We start from the raw sequence: 22,993 nt of genomic DNA on the forward strand, positions 1-22,993 counted from the left end.
CACGTGTGCAAAACAAGAATTCTTTGCAAGTGAACATTCCAGCATTACACATCAAGTCGTAACTTATCCCTTGTTCTTCAGATACATCAGCAATATGCATGCTAGAGCCTCCTACAATGGTCACTGGATGCAATATTATCTGGCTAATCGCACACACTTTTATTTTAATTCCACTTCTAAACAAAAAAGCATTCAAAGCATCATCCAATAAATTAATACAAATACTGAAAACCATTATAAGCAAATAATTCAACAAAAAGCAGCAGTAATACATACAAAACAAATAAAAACAGTTACAGTGCAATCCTTTCAATATTTACTCAGCAGTAAATCCCGCTTGTGTTGAATGGAGCTTATTCCCTGAAAAATGTGCATAAGATTGCAAGCCTTAACAGTATTAACCAAATGCCTGCCTGAATAAAAATGTCTTTACATCTAAAAGTGGGGGAGGAGGGAATCTGTCAGATCATTCCTGGGACAGTATACCATAATCGTCATGCCACTATTGAGAAGACCCTATTTCTGGTACTCATCAACAGTATCTCCAATGCTGACAGGCCAGAGAACTGGGCCCACAAAAGAAGTACTAAACATTTAGGAAGGTTTGGTTTGAGAGTGTACTGGGCCCAGAATCCCCTGCTTAAAGAAGGCTTCGATAGATGCTAAACAGTAGCAAAAGAGGTATATAACTATGTTTATGTATTAAAAATACTAACATTTATTTATGGTTTGGGAGATCATGTTGTGACAAATAAATACTGACTTTGAGTTAGTAAGAACTCAACTATGGCAGCAGCTATTTAGTTGTGTGGTAAACAACATTGTTCATGATCCTGGAATTCTTTCTGGAAATTATAAACTCTGCAAAGTTATATCAGATACCTAATTTCCATTTTAAAATCAACCAACACCTTTAAGCTTTTTGGGGTGGCTGATTCCACTCTTGTGCGGGGGGGGGGGGATAAGGTCTTGGACTGCATGGCTATTGCAGGCCTATAGTATCAATTAAGGGGCTATGCCTATGCAGGTTGCAAAGTGCATTTGAAATGCCAATGGGAGGTGGGGAATTCACTATCAGGATTTGGAGCAGGAAAATGGTGGGCAGGGAAGAAGCTTTTCCTATTGCCAACAGGCTATTTGGCTACCCTTACACTTTTTGCATGTAACCTGCCATTTGCTGCTTACAATTTCACTGTGTGTGTGTGTGTGTGTGTATAATATTACATTTCTATAATGTCTTTTTTCCTCATGCAAGGAACCTAAGGCGGTTTACACGGTCCTTATCTCAATTTTATCCTTGCAAGGAACCAAAGGCTGCTTATGTGTTTCTCCTCCTCTCCATTTATTAAGATTTTTAGAGTTCAACATACATAGTGCTTTGACCTCTTCAAAGTTTATTTCGAACAAACTGAAATAAAAGCATATACTATTGCATTTTGCCTTCTGTTTAGAAATAAAAAATTAACTTTTTCCTATCTTCCTTGCAAAGATTTCCAGTAATTCCAAGGCAAACAACTAACATGTCCTGTGTTAATAATGCAGATTCATATAAAATTCCCTCATACCATATCAGACCATTAGTCACCTAGCCTGAATTCTCTACTCTGCCCAGCAGTGTATGGATAATTATGGCTCAAGGACTAAGGTCTTTCCCTCATTGGTTACCCAAGATGCTTTTAACTGGAGATGCCAGAGATTAAACCATGGGTATACAAACAATTTTTGTGGCTGTATGGTAACAAATGATCCCTATAACCACCCCATAGCAAGGAGAAATGTTGTGAGTGCAGCTTTTGCTGGCTTCTTTTGAACAATCAATGAATCCCAGTGTTTCAGAAAAAGATTCAAAGGTGGTGGAATGCAAAGGCCAAATAACCAGGATTGTGATAAATGCACGCACACACACGAGCTCATTCATGTAGAGCTGTAGTGCAGCGACAATTTTGTGGCCGGAGAAGTCGGTTGTATCAGTGCATCAGTCAGTTTTAAATCTCTAAGGGTGCAATTCTATTTAGACAGAAAAAAGTCCTACAGTACCCAGCATTCCTCCCATAGGATTGTGCCCTGAATAAATAATCTGCCAGTGGACACATCTGTACAATTTATTTGTATGTACTAGTACATACTGATTTAAGATTTGAATTTAAAAACAAGAATTTTAAAGTCTCTACATTATCAAAAAATGACAACTAATGGGCAAAAATGCAATTCAGGTAGTTTTGTGATAATAGATTTTTCTTCTCAAAATCTAGCTTTCTTATTCTTTCTTCACTGTCGTAAAGTCAGGTTCTTGTAGAATCTAGAATTTACAAACACCTGACTCCACATCAGTGAAGAGTAAGAAATGCAGTTCCTGGGTTAGATCTAGACTTTGCCATCTGTGAATGGAAGGGCTGTTTCCATCCATAGAAGTCTTCTAATTCAGCAGAGGAATCATGTCAGAAGGCCGGGGAGGCAACTTTTTCCAGTTCCCCCTGTAGTCGCCAGTGCTACATCCTCCACTGTTCTGGAGGGTCCTCCAACCCTCTAGAGCAGAGGTTCAGAGGACCCAAAGGGCTGAAGGGGGATGGGAGAAATCAGCAAAAATGGCCTCTCCTGTTCTACCAGCAGGTACAGTACATCTTCCTAAGCAGAACTCCACGTGGGCTACTCCTGCCAGCAGAAGTAAAAACTGGATCAAACTCCTTGTATTTATTACCTAGTTGAGGTGGGTCAACACTCCTTTAACTGTTTCCTCCTGCCCTTACAGCAGCAGTTAGCCAACCAATTAGGAAAGGAAGGCTCCACAACCTCTCCATTTGGGTAGGTTTGGGTGCAGGTTTGAGAGCCAGTTCCTGGTACCACTTCTGCTTATTATGTTTTTGAAGCTTTGGTCTCGATCTGCTACTGGAGCTATTTTCTCATGTCATTGAGACCTTGTGCATTATCGCACTAGTCCTGGACAATCAGGCACAGTGCTGTTACGTGTCTCCAAGAAGAGAGAATAGAGTTCTTACCAGAAAATGGCTGAAGATTGATTTGGGTCTCTGCAGGCAAGCTGATGATTGATAACATGTTTGATTTATATTTAGTACTGACTAGTGTGTATAGTAATTAGAACAAAGTAAGAGGCAGTTTTTAAAATGTGGGATCATAGTTTTATTTTTGCAATGTTACATCCTTTATAAGAAGTCATTTAATTAAATTCCAAATATGGGGATTAAATACAAATTAAAAGCTGTTCTTTTCTTCTTTTAAGTGAAGCTATTGCCTATTGACCCTGAAATAAAATAGTCTTATGATTGAACTGGCGCAAAAATCCCTCCATAACTTTTTATTTTTATTGGCAAAGTCATTTAAGGTCACTTTTGCTTCCAAGACCATCTTCTATGATTTCCAGTGGAGTTTTTCTTCATAATGGCTTGTGGTTCCACAGTGTTTTGTAAGTGAAGAGGCTGCTATGAAAACACTATCGCTGTTGCTACAGTTGCAGACACTGCCATTAGAGGAAGTCTGAAAATTATAGTCATTTTTACCACTAATTTCCAGAAATAAAGAAAAATCAAGTTCCAGTTTAATCTTTTTTTTTTTTACCTTCAATGTCATTTTCAAAATGCCAACAGCCAGCTGCTGTGCCTTTCAGGCTGAGGAGCTTACAAGATGCCCAGTGTGCTTGTTAAATGGCATACAGATACTGTACTGCATGTGTTTCAAGAGTACAGTGTGGAAGGGCACCTACGAGAACGCATTTGGAGCAGCTATTTTTATGCATATAATGCAGCACATAAGATCTGCGCAGACAGAACCTCAGTGTGATGGCATGGCAAAGGGGTTCATGTGTTTGGAGTCTTGTTGCTCTCAGAAGGAATGAAGCAAAGCATCCCAAACAGGTACAGACATGTGCCTCTGCAGCATTGTTGTCATTGTCAAGCAGTCTCCAACAAAATCTGGCATCTATTGCTGGGACAGTAAAGCACTTCGATTGGCTTTCATCTTTTCTAGCCGTTTAACTAGATGGCCATTGCTTACTTCAAGCTCTTCTGTTTTGTCTAATGCTGAACGAAGCTAAAAATAAAAGAGAAATTATATTCAAGTTGAGATACAGGAACGAGTAACATTCCTTCATTCATCCTTTCAAGAGCACGGTGACCATTATTTAATAAAATTTTAAGGATGAGAAAAGACAAGGTTACCTGTAACTGACACTCTTTGAGGTGTCTTCTGTGCAGTACAAATGGGATCTATTCCTATTCATAGGTATTGGAAACTTCTAGAGATGTCTTTTTAATCCCTCAATGTTTCTGAGATGTTACTCCTGTCAGGTGCACACCCCATATGCACAGAAACCACGAAGAACCACTAAAGTTAAAGTCAGAGTGGACTGCTCAAGTCTATTTAGTGAATCCATAAAGCCAAGGCCTTCTAGGCCCTAGTTCAATGGGCTATCTATCTACTAGACTATGCTGGTACCACCCACCGACCCAAACAGGGAAAGAAAACAATAACTGAACATATATGAACATATGAAGCTTATATGGAGTCAGACTTAGTCCATATAGCTCACTACTGTCTAGTCTGATTGGCAGCAACACTCTAGGGACCTTTCCCATCATTTGCTACCTGATTCTTTTTTAAAAACTGGAAATGTCAGGGATTCAGCCTGAGACTTTCTTTGTGCAAGGCATGTGGTCTACCACAGAGCTTTGGCTCCTCCCCACAAATAGTGTGCATGTATTTAAAGAACTAATTTTCTGGGGCATCTGGAATATAGTTGAGTGTTCCTTGGGCAATTGGGACTAAATAGCATCCCGTTATCTTCAAGAGCTGCAATTCTAGTATGGAAATAAAAGGCCAGTTATTGCTCTATCACCACTGTAACAGGTACAGGCTGTTTACAGGCTCTGTCCCCACAGTATCAGCCTTAAATATTCAAGTACTGAAGATTATTTCCATTAATACTGTTTGGTGGATTATATCCCTACCTAGAAACTTTATTAGAGTTGTTTTCATTCAACATAGGGACACGGTTAATCTTGTGAAAATATCTGTGGTGCATACCTTTGATACTGAATATTATGTTCAGAATGATTTAGTATCATGGATTACCTCTCTTTGGAGTTTACGTTTCTCTGCTTTCAATTCATCCTCTATTCTTTCAGAACTTTCGGCAGCTGTTTTATAGCGAGTAACTTGACCTTCCAGTCGTATTACCTAATATGAAAGGAACTTACTATTAAGATAGAAGTAAGGTAACAGATGTATCAACACCATTAAATTAATATGTAAGCTACAATAAAAATAGGATGACAAAAGTTTTAAAGCCTGGGAAAATAACAAGATATTTGCTTGGCACGGGAGAGACATCAGAGTGAGCCCCAGGCTAGCCTCTCTAGGGAGAGGGTTCCAAAGCTGGGATGCCACCACTGAAAAGGCCCTTCTTCTGGTTACCAGGTGGCAGGGGAGAAGAGCCTCTGATGATGATTTTAAAGTACAGGCAGACACACACAGAGACAGATACCCTAGCTATAAGCCATGAAGGGCTTTAAAGGCCAAGACCAGCACTTTTGAATTGGGGTCTGGAAAGAGATCAGGAACCAATGCTGGAGAAGCACTTGTGTAATATGATCAAAACACCTGATCCCATAATCAGGGTCAAGCAGTTCAATGTATTTGGAAATATGAGGAAATGAATCTCTGACTGAGAAGGGTCATAGATAATCTCTACAAAACTTAAGTTGGCCAGGGCAGGAAGTATAAAAAGAGTAAAATCATATGACAAAGCCTTACTTTCACAATATCAATACTCCAAACTGTTCAATACCAGCTAAGTATCTACATGTGGTACACTCTGAAGAAATGTTTCCACAATATATTTTGGAAGCAGCCCAAGACCATTAGCCTCTCAATAACCCTTCTGACTTTTTGCCCCATTGGTTCCTTATGCCCTGCAGCAGTCATTGCCAAAACCATGGCAATTCATCATCAATTTTCAGTGAATCTAGAGCAATGATACTCACAGGGCTAAATGCCAACAATGATATTTATTCCAAAATAAGTATGTTTAGAATTGAAATATAAACAACTTCCAATCATTTCAGGGAAATTTGTTTTGAGTTGTAGGATTACTGCCCTAGTTTCCCTCCCCAACCTTTTTAGATAAGAAAATGCAAACATCTGTATGTAACTCCACAGCTGAAGAGTGCTATAAATACGGCATAAACTTACATTCTGTTCCAGTGCTGTAATCTCTTGTTCAGACTTTGCAAGCTTAAATTTGAGGTCACTGATTTGTCTGTTTGCATCTCCTAAAGAAATTTTTAAAAATGTGTCTGCCATCAAAACAATTCAGGATGAGGTTTTATCCCAAAATATCCAGGGGCACTAAAATAACTATACTGTAATTTATTTAGTCTAAAAATGTATACATCTGTTCAAATGCCATTTTCCCAACAACAAACCTGATGTTTCTTATACTTAGGGTTCATACCCTTCCCCCTCCCAGCAGAACGCATCTCTTGATTTTAATTTCCATATGTAGTCTAAAAATGTATACATCTGTTCAAATGCCATTTTCCCAACAACAAACCTGATGTTTCTTATACTTAGGGTTCATACCCTTCCCCCTCCCAGCAGAACACATCTCTTGATTTTAATTTCCATATGATCTCTGGTAACTTCCCATTTTGATCCTTAAAGCAAAACCTCAGTTCTTTTTTTGCAGTATAGTAAACATTGGGAGTCTGTGATGGAGCCTGGCGTCACCAACTGGAAAATCAATGCCATTTTCTTTCAAATTGGTAAACATTTATCAAACCATCTGCATAATGTGAATCCCTGACCACCTTTGATCATACCATAAATAGAATATTAGCCTGCAGGCAGCATTCTTGTCCACATCTGTTGATAATGAAGGAAAGACAAAGGCCACCTATTCAACTCCATGTTATAGCAGGGGTTCCATTCCTTGGCTCAGCTTACAACAGGCCTGCTCAGGTAATGAGTATTCAGGCCGACAGCTCAAGGGAAGAGGAGTTGTATCTTTTCATGAAGTATGCTGGGGTAATGTGTAACAAATGGGAATTCCAGTTTAATTCTGGTAAATTTTCACTATGTAAGGGCGCAATCCTAATGGCCGTTAGACAGTGGCTAGATGGCCGTAGGATTTTTTGTTTCCTGGAAACCGACCTCCCCCGCTGCCTCGTAAGCAGCATGGTTTGTCCCCAGCTCCGTGCTCATAAGAGCAGCACGGAGCGGGGGAAAAGGTGGTGTTCTGAGAGGCAGGGACAAGTGGAAGCACCGGTACAATGCTTCCTATGTGCTGTCTGGTCTCCCCACGCCCTGCTCCGGCTAGACGGCTGAAATCGTCCATCTAGCTGCAAATGCAGGGCAGCCAGGGCGCAGAGAAGATCCCCTCTACACTCCACCCACCCTGCACTGGATAGTCGGTTGTCTCTGTGTTCGGAGGCATCTGACTACCCCGTAGGATTGCACCCTAAGTGGAGAAAATGAGTCAGTGTCACTGACAGTTGAATATAAATTCTTCAGCCTGTAGATGAACCTTACTTTGGAGATCAATCACATGCATCTCTGTGCCATTTTCTAGGACTCCATCTTCCAAATGTACATTTTGAATTTTACTATTCTGTTTTTCTTCCAATTGTGCTTTTAATTTTTTAATCTGGAAGCCACAAAAAATAATAATCAATTTACTGAGAAATAAACCAAACTACATGAAAAAAGGATAATTAGAACTACAATAAGGGACTGATGTTTTGTGCAAATCTCCTATTTTTTCCCATAAGCTTGCCCAGCAGACATTTTCTGATATTTCTATTTCTGTTGAATTTGAATTATTTTTGTAAGGAATGATGTGATGGCAAGGATAATAGATTATAGGTAAAGTTAAAGACAGAAGAGGTTTATGGATCATGCAGGAAATAAAAGCTGCAGACACCGCTGGTATTTTCCCAAACTAGGACATCTAAAAATCCTGCTCCTTTAAAAAAATTAAAGCTAAGATTTGGGGGAAGCTGAATTATTATGCTAACTACAGATTATGGTATTATGAATGCATAGCACATTTTTTTAACTTAACAGTTTGGTGGATGGACTGCATTGTTCAAGATGCTAAGGATGAGAAGGAACACAGCTCAAGGCATGCCACTATACCTGCCCACCCCACCCCACCCCACCTCAGAACAGGCCTATACTACTATGCTACGTTTAGAGAATACAGTGGAAAGAAAAACTGCACTTGGTAATTGCCAAGAGGGCTGCTTCAAACATATATTTTTGTACTCGAGTCTGACGATATGGAATACTCGAGCACTGCATCAGATCTGCACATGTATTTTTCAGGGTCTGTCCCTTTAAAGGGGGCCCAATCCTTTCCAATATCTGCTTGCATGACAACAAAGTGTGTGTACACTTGATGTATATGACATGACATTAACACTCCATCACACTGAAGTGCAGAAATCTCTGAAGTTGCCTACAGTCTTGAAGTTTGACACTGTGAAGCCATTCCATATAGATAAAATCATCATGTGATAAACATGACCTTCTAAATCAGCTCTAATTTGTGGAGAATTAACTGGCAAGCCCCAAAAAGACTAATACAGAGCAAGTAGTAAATTTCTGATTACCTGTTCAAGTAAAGATTCTCGTTCATCAACAAGTTTTTTCAATCTAACGTCTACAAGAAAAAAAGAGAGATGAAGCACTCTGTGTTGATATTGTTAAGTGAAAGATGTCAAGGAAAGTATTTAATTTTTAAAAAGAATGACGGTTAGTGGAACTGATGATAAATGTAGTTATGCACGTACCACAGTAAATGAGGTCACAAACAGGACTGGGAAGGGGTTTCAGCCAAGGGAGGTTATGCCAGCCTCACAAAGCATGCCTGTCACTTCAGTAGAAGCACCAGCTGCATGCAAAGCGGCTAATCTTCTACTGTAGCATGCAAGAATTCTAGGGTCAAACACTGGAATACAAAAATCTCACAAATCTTTACAGTTTAACAGCATTACAAAAAGATCAACACACTATTACAATTAGCACACATCTTAAAAACTCTACTATTCTTTATAATTTTGTCATCTGATATTAAGTTGTATAGGGTGGCATTTCTTCCAGATTGAGAAATGTTTCAAGGTGAATTTTTCAATGCAGGAAAACTCTCACCCCAATTTTCTAGTGCATTCTTGAACTTGAAAACAAACCAATTCTTAAATGTCTAGAATTCTAAAACAAGCATGCATTTTATTCCCCTATATGAAATGAAGTCACAGATTCTAGAAGGTAATTATGAAGTAATCCAATGATCATTAAGTTTCCTGTGTTTGAATTGAATGCATCTACTAATATAAACTCTGGCAATGGTCTCACAAAGCGCTTTATGGACATCCATAGGAGTTTTCCCCGTTTCTCTTTATTTACCCCAACCACTAGCTGACTCATGCCCAGGTACTTTGCTCTTCCATTGCACAACTGCAAGTTATTTTTCAAAATACTTAAGGGATATTGCATGGGGATGTTCAGAAAGAAGTGCTACTAGATGTGCAGATCTTCCTACACATTTTCCCAGAAACCAATCATCATGCTTACGACAGAGGGAATGCAACGACAAGGGTCAACAATCAATGTTGGGTAAGCAGACTTCCATTTGCACAACAGGAATTCCCTTCCTCTACCCTCTACTCACACCCCCCCTACAGTTTGCTACAAAGTGTCTCCTAACTCGCTGGAGCAGATTTGAGGGTGTGCAGGGTGGGACGGGAAACCCTATTCTGCCAGTGGTGTCCATTACAACCCAGCGAATCTCATTCTAACAGACCTATTGGCTGCGTTTGGACAATCAGCAGGGGAAACAACGCAGCATCATTTCTTCCCCTGCTGGTTGTGCAACTGGGTTAACCCTAATTACCCACACTGCATCGCAGTTGCTGTATCGTCCAAACCTGGTGCATAGTTCATTTTCACCCACTCTACAACCCATCCTGCAAGGCGTGGGTTGTAGGGTGGGTGAAAATAAACTATGCCCAAGCCGTACATTGGGTTCGGACAACATGGTAACCCACGACACAAGTAATTAGGTTAATCTCGGTTGCACGATGGTGGGGGAAACAACCGAAGCTTCGTTGTTTCCCCCGCTGTTCGTCCGAACTCTGCCAATGAGTCTGTATAGCTGTGTTTCACTCCATGTATCTTTTCTATGTTACAAATTTTGAAGGATTTCCCCTATCGGTTATTGAGGACAACCATGACATTAGTAGGCCTTGAGTATAAAAATAAAGCTTACATATGGTTTGTGAAGTTTCCAAATATGAAATTTACTGTGTGTAGAACAGGAAATGATTAAACAGTTCAACATAATTTAGGAAGCTGTAACCAAATTTAGGAAGCTGTAACCAAATGGCAACTTCCATAAAAAATGAAAACAGCTCTAAGCCCCTTGCAAAAAAAAGAGAGAGTGAGGTAACTTTAGTGATAGTTAGACAATCATTTCTTTAGGCTTTGGAACTGCTTTTCTGACCTAGTCATATCATGGTAAAGCCAATGAGAACTAAATTGGGGAATATCAGTTTATTCACTTGCTCCAAAATGTCTGGGTATTAAAAGTCTGTTGTATAATAACCACCTTTTAAAAGAAACATTAAAAAAACCCCACAGATTATTTAAGTATGTGGTAACATCAGGATTTCTCGGGAATTACGTTGAGGGTATACAGAGGGCAGAACTATTTTTGTACATTTTAGGAAAAAAATAGCAATCAAACCTAAGATCCAGTGCAAGATAGGTTAGCTCATTATCACTCCACTTGGGTATGGCATATCCAAGGTAAACAAATTAAAGGAAAGCAACTGGACGGTATTCTCTCATTTGCTATAGCAGTGGAAATACTACTATCCTTTTTCCTAGCAGTTCCTTCCTGTTCTCTTCTCTCCCTTAACCAACATATTCTTCTTTCAAAATATGGATGAGTCATAAATCAAGATATAGGCTGGTTATTTTAAAGGAAATTATCTCAGAGCAGCAGTAAGGATGAACAGTATGTCACTAACCTATTCCTTACATACTACTAATAAGCAAATCTTTAAGAGTTAATTATGCTACTAATAAGCAAATCTTTAAGAGTTAATTCATATATGATTAGTTGAAATGGCAGTTACCACTGAAATGGGAGTTATCAAGGGATAAACTTACCACTTAGCTTGCCACCCACTGGCACCCCAAAGAGAACCCTCATATGAAAGTTGCAATTCCATCAACAACATGAATCATCTCTAGTTTTGTAATGAATGACTAGAGCTCCAGATTCATTTGTCCATATCAAAGCTAAATAACTCTGGCTTTGTCTGGTACCCAAGCAGTCATCACTACCGACCAAGATGTTTGATCAAAACTAGCTATATCTAGCTTATCTCATAGAAAAGCTACATATCTGACGTACAAAATACATTATAACCAATTTTACACATATATTGCTAGTTTGTCAGCAGTATATATACACCTACTACCATTAATTCCACATCCATGAGTGGAATCAGTACTCAAGCATCAAATGAAGAATGCATTTCTTCCATTATATGGAACTCTATCCATTATATGGATACTCTATGAAAGGGTGAGGGTAACAGTTACATTCCTAGAAGACTTGTCGATAATGGGAATTTGCCCCAGCTTATGCAATCAGTCCAAGAGCTTGCCTGCTGCATTTAAAGTCACCACTTTCCTTAGAATTCAGGCATATTCTCAATACAGGCACCAAGACCAAAGGCAAGAAGAATGAGAAACTTTGCTGATGTTCAAGGAAGGAAAAGATACCATATGTCTGGAAGTGAGGGTACCAACGTTCAATCTGTCCTTTTTGCAAACTGATGCTTGAAATCCTCCTAGGCATTCAAACCTGTGTATCATGTCCACCAGGTTTTCAAATACTGTTTCATGACTTTACTGCTCATGAATCCTTTTCTCAGAGAAAGTATCTATTTATGTAAGTTTGAAGTTACTGATTTTAAAGTCTATACTGCTGGCGCAGAACAGATACTTGGCTTTTGTGAAGAACTGCCACATCTAAGAAAACAACAACAGGACATATAAAAGCAGGAGATACCAGATAGATAAATGTTTAAATAAATTTGTATAAAATATTAGGAGTAGTATCAGTTTAATTGTAAGCAGCTTTACAAACAGTGAGATACATATTACAATATAAAATTTTTACTATATACAACTCAAAGTGACATAATTTCTTTTGTCCTTTATTACTTGCATACAAGGAATACATTTATTATTTGTTATACTACTATAGCGCTACAAATGTTCAGTGTTTGCATCTTCCCTTTATTTTAATAGCCTAAAACAACATTTAAAATGTTTCTTTATGCAATAAAAAACTCCTAGTTAGTACACATTTAGAACTGGCATGCTAATATGAGGAACATCTATATTTTAGCCACTCAAATCAATTTATACATTGGTTGTTGTTTTTTAAAGGCAGCAAATTAAGTAGAGCAGTTAAAAGAGCAGTTGCCATTACTGGTGATTTTGTAGTTTTAAATAACGATTAAGGCATTCATAGAGACATTCAAATTTGCCTATATTCCAGCAGAGAGGAAGGGGTAAATGTTCTAGATGTTAAGAAAATTGCTTGGGAGGCGGGGTGGAAAGAACATATAATATATACTCTTAAGAAAACAAATTTGTTATAATTCGCAGTAAATATTACTTGATAGAAAGGTTAAGCACAATGTGAACTGAAAAGTTCTTTAAAAATACACACACGCATATAAAGATCATGTTCAACATAGTTGGATCCAGAGCAAGTCAATCACATATTGAAATCAGTATGAAAAGTTTGTCATGGTTACGTTCCGCTGATTTCAGTGGAATTGAAGTGCAACTAACTTGCTCTAGATCCAACCCAGTGATTTGGTATGAAATGGCTGAGGTGTATATCTATTCCTATTAGTGAACCAACAGTTCTTTACTTACAAGTTCTGTTCATTAATTCTACATTATGCAAAATGCCTCTATTGATCTAGCTTTAAGAGATCAATCTATCTCTCTATCTTTTGGCAATAGAAGTGACCTTAATTTGGAATGTGTCAACATGAAATGTATTCAAAGTGCAATTTTATCACTCTCCAGCAAATTACCAGCATTTTAAAGGGATCCTGAAGCTACAGCGCTTTATAACGACTTGAAACAAATATGTTTCTGACAGTTGTTAGGTAGTATGTATCATAAAGGTGATCTTAACCATTTTCAAATCTTAGCTTTCATTAAAATACTGAAAAGATCAAATACCATATTATACACTTGGTGGAAGCACTTCATTAGGTATTAGTATAATTAAAACAGTAATGAAAACCGAGAGGTAAGAAAACCTTCATATACATCCATTATTGATACAGATAATGAGTTGTATAAATATATTTAGAACAGGGATAGGCAACCTCATAACCTCCAGATGTTTGGGACTACAACTCCTATCAGCCCCAGCCAATATGGCCAATGGAAGGGATTGTGGAAGTTGTAGTCCAAAACATCTGGAGGGCACCAGATTGCCTATCCCTGATTTAGAGTGTGAAACTAGATCCATTGTGGAACTCTTCTTTTCAAATGAACCAGAAGTTAAGACAATTTTCTCTTTGACTCTGTGTGTGTGTGTGTGTGTGTGTGTGTGTACACGCATGCATGCCTTTTTGCTCTGCAACTTATCAGATGGCTGGTGTGTAACATGCAACAATGACCTGAGGTTATGATAGAACACAATCTTCCCGAGATTTACCTTTACCTTTCCTACCCACCAGGGCTTCCTCTTGGCCTTTATCCACAGAACTCTCTAGTTTTGCCAACTGCTCTGCTGTGTATTCAGCAATTTGTGTTGAATTAATTTCATCTAATATGTTTGTTTTTGTGTCTTCCAATATTTCACACAGTGCCTTTGAAGAACAGGAAACAGAAGGATCAGTTTGCAAATGTTTAGCTTCTTCAAATTCCTTTCCTTTCTGCTGCGGAATATTTTCACTTTCAGTCAACATGGCCTCATCTACCACTTCATCGGCTGAGGTTTGCTGGGTTTTCTCCTTTTTATCTTCATCAGCAAGTATTTCTTTATCTTTACATTCTTTTTCATAGACCTCTTTGCTTACAGTCTGCTCTCTACTTTCTCTAATCCCATCCAATTCATTAGCCTGATTATTACCCCTTTCAGTAGTTTTAAGTTCTCCAGAAGATGACTCATCAAAATCAAATGCTTCATGATATTCTTCCACAACTTCTTCTTCACTGTCAGATTCTCTGTCTTGATCACTGAATTCAGCCTTCTGTGACATGAGACAAGCAGCTTCCTCAGTACTTGTCAAAACTTCAAGAACCTTCTCCTCGGCCTTTCTGTGATTCTTGTCCTCTTCATTCCCTTTACGTACTTCTTCGACGTCCTCGGTTATTGTACTTGCAGTTACAGCTGATTCCTGAATAGTTTCATCTTGTTTGTCTACACTCGGTTTTTCTGTAGGCCAGTCATTAACTTGTGTCGTATTGTAATCTTCTTTGTGACTTTCATCAGTAACTTCTTCATATATGGTTGGTGTATCTGCCACAGCTTTGCTGTCATCTATGAATTCTGATTTGCTTTCCCCTGAATCATCTTCTAGGTCTACATTCCTTTCCTCATGAATCTGGTGTTGACTGTGGCTTAAATTGTCTTCCACAGTTTCAACAGTAAGTAGCTGTTTCATGGCATTTTGCTCATACTTCTCAGAATCTAAACATGCATCCAGGGCTGTGAGCAAAGCTGCTCTCTGATCAGTCACTTTAGCGGGACCCTCTTCAGAACTATCTTCTCTTGCTTCCATCTCTTGCTCATTTTGTTCCTCTTCAACAAATACAGGTTTTGAAGATAGGGCCTGGATTTCTTCAATTACAACTTGTTTTTGTTCCCTAGTACATGGTGTTCCTGGTAGTTCTACTGCAGAAGCTACTAATTTGTTCTCCTGCTGCTGGACTACATTTTCTGTCTCATTCTCTTGATTAATTCCACCAGCCTCATTTTTACCCCACTCAACTTCGTCAGTTATGGTAATAACTCCTTCATCTAGCTGTCTATCCAAATCACTCTCAACCATTTTGTTTTGATCAACATTAGCGTAAACACTTGACATCAATTCGGATGATTCTGACTGACTGGTAGTTGTCATGTGGCTCTTACTCACAAAATCCAAAGCTTCCTCAAATACTTCATTATTATTCCCTTCTGCCTCATCAACTACAATATCTGTTTGCTTTTCTTTATTTTGCTGTTGGGGAAGTATTTCTATACCTGTGTTTATTTCTTGATTAGCTTCAATACCTGGACCTATTGTTTTATTTTGATTACCAACTATATTTACAACATTTCCATCAGACTCTTTCACTTCTGTCGCGTCACTAAGTGACCCCCCTTCACTTCTAAATTCAACTGCACCACTGTTTTCAAGGGAATAAACAACTCCTGGAACATGCTCTGAATGACTTTTATCTGGTTCCTCAAGTCCACTATTTAATATCAATGTTGATGCAACTTTGCCTTCATTGATTTTTTCTGCCTCCGCATTTTCATCAGCATGCAACGACTTTATCTCCGAACATTCCTGTACAATTTCCTGCTCCTTAGTCTCCTCTGTGTGTTCCTCATGCTCAGTATTCTGCAAGATTTCTCTTTTCCCCACATTCTCCAAAATCTCATTTTTCATCTCCACTTCATTGGCTCTGCCTAAAAGATCATTAAGAAAGTTGAAGGGACCACATTGTAGGGAGACTAGTTTAACACTTACCTCCCCACTTAAAACCCAGAAGAGAGAATGAATCAAAAGAACTGGTTAAGAAAGATCAGCTTTTGCCAATTATGTGCAGGCAAAGCAGCGATTGAATTAGTAAGTTGTCTGATCAGCAAAATGCATCTCCAGCCCTAATATCAACTATACTGCATTTGTAGACGTCATTTAAGGCGCAAAGTTTCACAAATTAAAAGACTTAGTTTAATACTATATTTTAACTACCGCCCTCAACTGACATTCTAAATATATCTAAATGAACATTGTTGAATCAATTTTAATGGAATGCACTTTGGACAAAAATATACTAGTTCAGGATTATGAAAAGGGGGGGGAGGAATTATTTTGCACTTTATAAAGAGAACTCAAGCCATACTTTGACAGCAATTATTTGGCCCCTATTGTGTTCACAACTGTATGATTGCAATGATGCAAATTTAATGCTTCCATTTTCTTTATAAGGGTAAATAATAAAAGGCTTTGTACATTTAATATTTTACTTCGCCATTCTGACTTGCTTGGTAGCTATAAATATTTTTTGAGCCAAACTTGTGTTTTACTGAGTATTAGTAGTCAAAGTATTAGAAGTCAAAATGTGGCCATTTCAAATGTGCCATTATAGTACTAAAAAGTACAATCGTTTGTTCTGACTAGGGATGGTGGAGACTTCCACCACAGACCACAATGAGGCCGGATTCTAAAGAATCCGGCCCCCCAGAGTCCATGGCGGAACGGAGCACTTACCTCCGCCTCCCTCTGGAATCCTCTTCGGCCATATCCTGCTTGTGATGATCCTGCAGAGCCACCGGCTGGCTCTGGAGCGCCAGTGATACAGCTGCCACTGCTGTATCACTGGCTGAGGGGACTGTCTCCAGACGCAAATGGTGTCTAGTATGCCATTTGCAGCCATAAAGGTCTTAGATTAAGGTAAATGCAGCTATAAATGGCTGCATTTAGCTTAAACTAAGACCTTTACAGCCGCAAATGGCATAGTGGACGCCATTTGCGTCCCTGCTTTTTCACACAATAGGCTACACAAATATTTACCTTAAACTAAGACCTTTACAGCCGCAAATGGCGCACTGGACACCCTCAGCCAGCGATATGGCAATGGCAGCCGTATTGCTGGTGCTTTGGAGCCAGCTGGCGGCTCTGCGGAATCGAGCGGAGCCAGCTGGCCAGGATTCCGGGGTTGGGGGATGACGGATCACCTCCCCCCAAGGGCGGATTCCCAGCCGGAACGACAGGTAGGGAATCTGCCCATCCCTAGTTCGGACATATACGTCAGCACAAATGAAAGTAATAATTCTATATTACTACCTTAATCTTACAAAGTTTCAAGTGCTCCTGATCTTCTTTTCATGCTTTCCCCATGTGTTGCTGGGGACCAGAATAACTTCAGAGCTGTTCAGGACATTTATGATTGCACGTGTCTAGATAAAACGTATGCATGCTCTGTTACACAGCTAAGATGTCTTTAAATCATTTGTTTCCCTGGACTTGGGGAATAAAAGGAATTACTCTTAACATTCCCTGTTATAGGCAAAGAACCCCCGCCCCTCAATGTAATATGCTTGAAGTGATAATTGGCATTTAGCAAAAAAAATAAAATAAAAGCACAGAAGTGATTGTATGAGCAGCATGCTGGTGATTAGTAAATTGTTCAGATTATAAAAGTTTTCAAGCAAAGGAAGGTATAAAAAATCTTAGTGGAATGCAAACACTTACCTAGTGTACCATCCCCAGCTACCTTAGGGGCATGACTTGTCCCTGGAACAATCTTGGAACAACTTGATAGTCCATCATTATCAAGACCACTACAGGTTTCTCCATTGGTAGCTACTTCTGAGTTGGGGATTATTCCATGTTGCTGTGAATGAAATAATAAGGTAACATTATAACATTACAGTACTCGAACATGAAATGTGTTTACAAAGACGCAAATCAGATATTTGGTACACAGAACAAACATCTTGATAAAGGAGGCTATATGGTATTAGATTAACAGATTGGCTGAACAGATGACTTGATCTCTGCAAAAATTTTAATTCCTTTCTTTTTAATCCTTGCTCTTTCTCCAAGGAATTAATTCAGAGCAGGATTTCATCTTCTCAGAAATGCCGTGAGGTGAGGTTTGGCTGACTTGACCAAAGCTATCTAGAGTGAATTTTATAGCCAAACAAGGATTTGGACTTGTTTCCAAATGCGACACTCCAGCAACTAACCACACTAACTTCCATGATAACCTTGAACCCAGCTCACTATGTGTGCTGTTTTGCAACACTTATTTGTTTTAATATGGTCTGAAGCAGGTGATATTCCTAATAGATTGTGCTGGCATAAGGGAAAATGGTTCACAGTATGGCTTTGGTTTACAGAGGTGACACAGCCTATGTCTTCTGTCACATAGGAAATGTTTAAGTACATGCTTTTATGCAATGATAATCCTTACTAGTTATCAAATTTAGCTGTATGGATTTGATAGAACAATACAGTGAAAGGATAAAACTAAATAAAAAATAAAGATGTGCCTACTCTGCCACCACTTCAACAATTAGTTGACCACCACCTTGAAGCTGTAGCTAGCTTTTTCTCTGGCACACAGAAATAAATGATTACTTGATTCTTTTTACACTGTTTCTTTTGTTGTTTCTGCATACCTTCAATTGTTCTTTCAGCACAATCACCTCCTCTCTAAGATCATCTCGCTCACTTCTTATGGAATCAAAGAACTCTTTCTGCCTCTCTAAAGCCTGAGTTTTCAAGGAACAAGTGGAAGATAAAGAGACAATAAGAAGAGGAAAGGAGTGAGGAAAAAATAAAGGAGAATTAGCAATAAGAATAAGCAGGTTTCAGTTATGCAGAGAATAATGGAATTTGCATGCAAGAAGAGTAAAGAATTTTATTTTAGGATCTGTGAGTGTTATGAAAGCCTCCTTTACAGATCTTAGTAAATACCATTTGCATAAATATGCCATGTTTAAATAGCCTAAGCAGTACCTAAAATGTACATACCACAGAGGCATGTAACAGCTTGTGTTAACAAAAGCTTGTTAAGCTGAGCTTGGACCTTACAAAGCTTGGTTTCACAAATGCTCCACATCACTACCCTATCACAACAAATATGGTTCTGTCCCAGCTTTCCTGGTTTTCCTTTTTTATGGTTATGGTTTTATGGTTATAGAATCATAGAATAGTAGGGTTAGAAGGGGCCTACAAGGCCATCGAGTCCAACCCCCTGCTCAATGCAGGAATCCAAGTCAGAGCATCCCTGACAGATGGCTGTCCAGCCTCATCTTGAATGCCTCCAGTGTGGGAGAGCCCACTACCTCCCTAGGGAATTGGTTCCATTGTCGTATTGCTCGGACAGTCAGGAAGTTTTTCCTGATGTTCAGCCGGAATCTGGCTTCCTGTAACTTGAGCCCATTATTCCGTGTCCTGCAGTTAGTTTCTCCTTGATTAACAGCACCATACAGAATTGTAATGGTGACCTAATGCTTTTTTTTACTATAATCTTAAAGCCTCCCACGGTCCATTTAGCAGCTATGTTTTACTCTACCACAACATTGCTGAAAATAAAATGTAATATTTTGAGTATTAAAATATGTTTAGTACTGCACTGAAACCATAATGATCAAGAGGTTTAAATGTGCAGGTCTCCCATTGTACTAAGGAACATGCAAGGTAAGCTCTAATAAGGAATAGTGCACAGCTTCTAGAATCTTTTTTTTTTTTTAAGGGGTAAATTTCTAGCTGCATTTCTGTACAGAGAAACTATTCTGGCATTTTCTGCTGAAAGCTAACTGACATAGTATGGTCCAATTTCAGAGTCTATGGAAGTCCCCTTAGTGCCTCTCTATAGTAGTTGCTTAGATGACTTCACCTGAGGATGCAGAGAAAGTATTTGAGAAAATGTGTTCCACAACTTGGTTTTCTTGACTCTTGCTTATATTGCTTAGTGATAGCCAGTTCATGAGACTCTGGCCAGCACAGTAAGATTGATAATGCATCTTTCTCTAAATGTTTTCTTCTGAACACCTTGAAGAAGTAATTTGAGCCCTCTTTAAAAACCATTATAGAATGCTACCAAGCTGAGCAATTATTGGCTGGTTTCTGATCTGCCATTTCTGAGTAAGATGCTTCAGAGAGTCATAGCTGGCCAACTCCAGATGGTTTTGAATCAGATTGATAATCCAGATCCTTTTCAGTCTGGTTTCAAACCTGAAATTGCCCTGGTCAACAACGTCTACCAGCAGAGATGGGAAATGTGATTCTGCTTGTTCTCCTGGACCTCTCTGCAGGTTTTGGTATCATCAACTGTGGTATCCTTCTGGACTGCCTTTTGGGATAGAGGCTTGGGGGCACCACATTGTGGTGATTCTGTTCCTTCCTGGAGGATAGGTTACTGGAGATGGTGCAGGGGGTTCTTGTTCCTGCCCATGGGAACAGTCCTGTGGGATTCTTCAGGATTTAGTTTTGTCCCTCATGCTTTTCAAGACTTGGTGTAATCAGTGGTGGACTGGATGAGGGTGAATAAACTCAGTCCACATAAAACACAGTTAATGAGAGTGAGAGACTCAGCAGAGTGGATTGCTCAGTCCTCTGTAAGGACCAAGTTCATAGTGTGAGGATACTGTTGGACCCAGCATTGCTCCTAGATTTCCAGGTAGCAGCCATGGCCTCGAGTATTGTTTATCAGCTTCTCCTGCTATGGGAAGATAAAAGATTGGCCACTCATGTATGCTTTGGTGACTTCCAGAATGGACTATGTAGTGTTGTCTTTGAAAACAGTATAGAAGCCTTAGCTAGTACAGAATGCAGTGGCCTGCCTGTTGACAGGTGTGGAATTGTTTTCTCATATTTCTTCTGTTATAAAGCAGCTGCACTGGCTGTGAATTCACTTTTGAGCTCAATTTAAAGTGCAGGTTTTGACATTTGATTTGTGATACTGTTGTTCAGTTTGTTATGCTGATAAACACTGCTGTTTATTGAGATTGTTTTGTTAGTTTTATTGGATGTTACTGTATTGTTTTCTGAACTGCTATGAAATTCTATGAACAGCAGTATAAAAACCTTTTAATTAAATCAAATAATTGATGGATACATTTCTTAGAATGTTGTTTGGTTTGAAACGACTATTAAATGAAAGTCGAAGTTTAAAATAAAACCACCACCACTACATGGATGAATGGGCAACTGTATACACATTCAGGTTAAAAAAATAGCAAAATGGGGACAGAATGATTATTTTTGAAGTGGCACAATGATGTGGTTACTCACAAGCAGGTTTATCTGCTAGTAGGGGTGGCAAGTCATTACTTAACGTGGCACACTGCTGAGGCCACTTGCCGTCAAAATTACTCATGAAGAGACAGGGCAATAGGCTGTAGTGATCAAAATAGACATCATGGTGTCCAAACATTGGCCATGTTTGGATTATCATATCTTGGCTTCATAAGCTGAGATACAAGTCTTTGGTCCAGGTGCACAGCCTTTCATTCCTCTCTTTGCCGTGTAAGCAATGAACCAGGAAGCCTCAAATAGTTTCCTGTTTCATCCTGGTTTGTTCCAAAGCTAGAAAACATAGTTTCGCAGAGAGCTTCGGTTATTGGGCAGTATAGAAATGAAATAAATAAATAAATAAAATGAAACAGGAACCTATAGTTAGCTGCTTTCTGATTTGACTGCTCAGGCCACAGAGTAGGTAGTGAAGGGGCTGCTTGTGTGGGGAAATCTTGTTCACATCTCAGCTTATTAAACTGAAATATGATCATCCAAACTGGGCCAAAATGAGGGAAATAGTGGGAAAGTTACCCACTGTTTAAATGAGTTTCTTTGGTTCCTGGGAAGAAAGCCAGAAGCAAAGCCCTACTCAAATAAATTCCCTGGGATGTTGTACAAAAATCAGCATTAGCTATTCGCTAATGTCTTGGGAGTGGGATACATCCTCTGACAACACACAGTTGATGCAGATATATCTTTAGAAAGTACAGAAGCAGGGATCAGTATGAGGCTTTTTCATTAAATATGATAAAATTTATCATATTTTCTTTCTTCTCTGTCTTTAAAATTTCCCTTGTTTCCCCCAGGAATTCCAAACCACCATCACTAAAACATATCTGGAAACATAGGAAGCTGTCTTATACTGAGTCCGGCTATTGGTTCATCTAGTCCAGTATTGTCAACACTGATTGGCAGCAGCTCTCCAGCATTTCAGGCAGGCAAAGGCTGGAGATACCGGAAAAAAGATGCTGGAGATTGAACCTGGGACTTTCTGCGTGCAAAGCACGTACTCTGCTACTGAGCCATAGACCTTCCCCTGTATTTTATGGACAAAAGAAGCAAATTATATACATTTGCTGAAATCTGTTCAGTTTGTGTACTATTTCAACTGTAGTGCTTCTGGCCTCTTCATCACCAAGATTGCCTTGGTAGCTAGTACTGAGTTTTATAAGCGTACGTGGTTTTTCCCATTCACACAAAGGAGTATGTGTGCACATTTTGTCACACTGTGAGGACTTTTAATTCTCTATTTAGGCATGGTTAAGAATGTTACAGAGTTTATTTTTGGATTAAAGCCACTTGAGAAAAGTTGAAAACCCTCCAGAACAGTTCCAAAGCAGCACATGGATCTGTAGTCAGAATGGGAGATCCAGCATGCAGAAGCACTTCAGAAGGTACAAGAAACTTTTAAAATCCTAACCTGTGTCATTAACTGAGATGACTGCACTCATAACATTATCTAATTAAGAAGAGAGCGCTGGTATTCTGAGCAATTTTTTTATATGGTTGTGAATCCTACCCCTATCTTTTTTTCTTTCCAATCTATTGTCTCCTGAAGATCAGACATTTCCCTGACATAGCCCTCTTGTTTCTGTTGTAGCTGTCGGATTTCCTGAGATGCAGGAGGAAACAAGAAGACAGAAAGCAGACAAGACAGTTAATCAGAAAAACTCAGGGTTGCAACATTTACAAAGAATAATTAAATAAAAAAATACATGAACTAAGACAAAGAAACCTATCTGTTTACACAATTTTCATGGTTCTAACTTGCCCTCTTGAGATAAAATACAACCCCGGCTGTGTTACCTTACAGCAGAGAACAGAATGGCCAACCTGTAGTTTGGATAAGAGCAGGAGGGCCTATAGGTCAGTTCTCTTTCCAGGACTTTGCTGCTACTTATTCCACAGGG

The 22,993-nt window shown here is 39.1% G+C and overlaps 1 protein-coding gene and 1 long non-coding RNA gene across 10 annotated transcripts in view; one reads left to right on the plus strand and one right to left on the minus strand.

Moving 5' to 3' along the window:
- LOC146358775 (uncharacterized) overlaps positions 1 to 22,993 on the plus strand; it is a 33,754-nt gene that overhangs the window by 2,291 nt on the left and 8,470 nt on the right. The window lies entirely within an intron of this gene.
- The window catches only part of LOC146358776 (uncharacterized), a 147,545-nt gene continuing 127,671 nt past the window's right edge, over positions 3,120 to 22,993 (minus strand). For 2 of the 8 annotated variants that reach the window (XM_084819614.1, XM_084819636.1), the window contains 4 exons: positions 22,603 to 22,695; positions 18,461 to 18,553; positions 17,529 to 17,670; positions 12,132 to 15,739 (listed from right to left, as the gene is read on the minus strand). In XM_084819614.1, coding sequence (XP_084675740.1) covers positions 13,743 to 15,739; positions 17,529 to 17,670; positions 18,461 to 18,553; positions 22,603 to 22,695 — 2,325 coding nt within the window. In that variant the 3' untranslated portion in view covers positions 12,132 to 13,742. Of the gene's footprint in view, positions 4,045 to 5,085; positions 5,191 to 6,204; positions 6,285 to 7,542; positions 7,658 to 8,624; positions 8,675 to 12,131; positions 15,740 to 17,524; positions 17,671 to 18,460; positions 18,554 to 22,602; positions 22,696 to 22,993 lie in introns of those variants that run through there. The other 6 variants (XM_084819641.1, XM_084819626.1, XM_084819659.1 and 3 more) reach the window with 4 other exon arrangements.

This window comes from Heloderma suspectum, chromosome 1, assembly GCF_057233095.1.
Source record: "Heloderma suspectum isolate Gila_16-S chromosome 1, 16-S_ref, whole genome shotgun sequence".
Classification (NCBI taxonomy): domain Eukaryota; kingdom Metazoa; phylum Chordata; class Lepidosauria; order Squamata; family Helodermatidae; genus Heloderma; species Heloderma suspectum.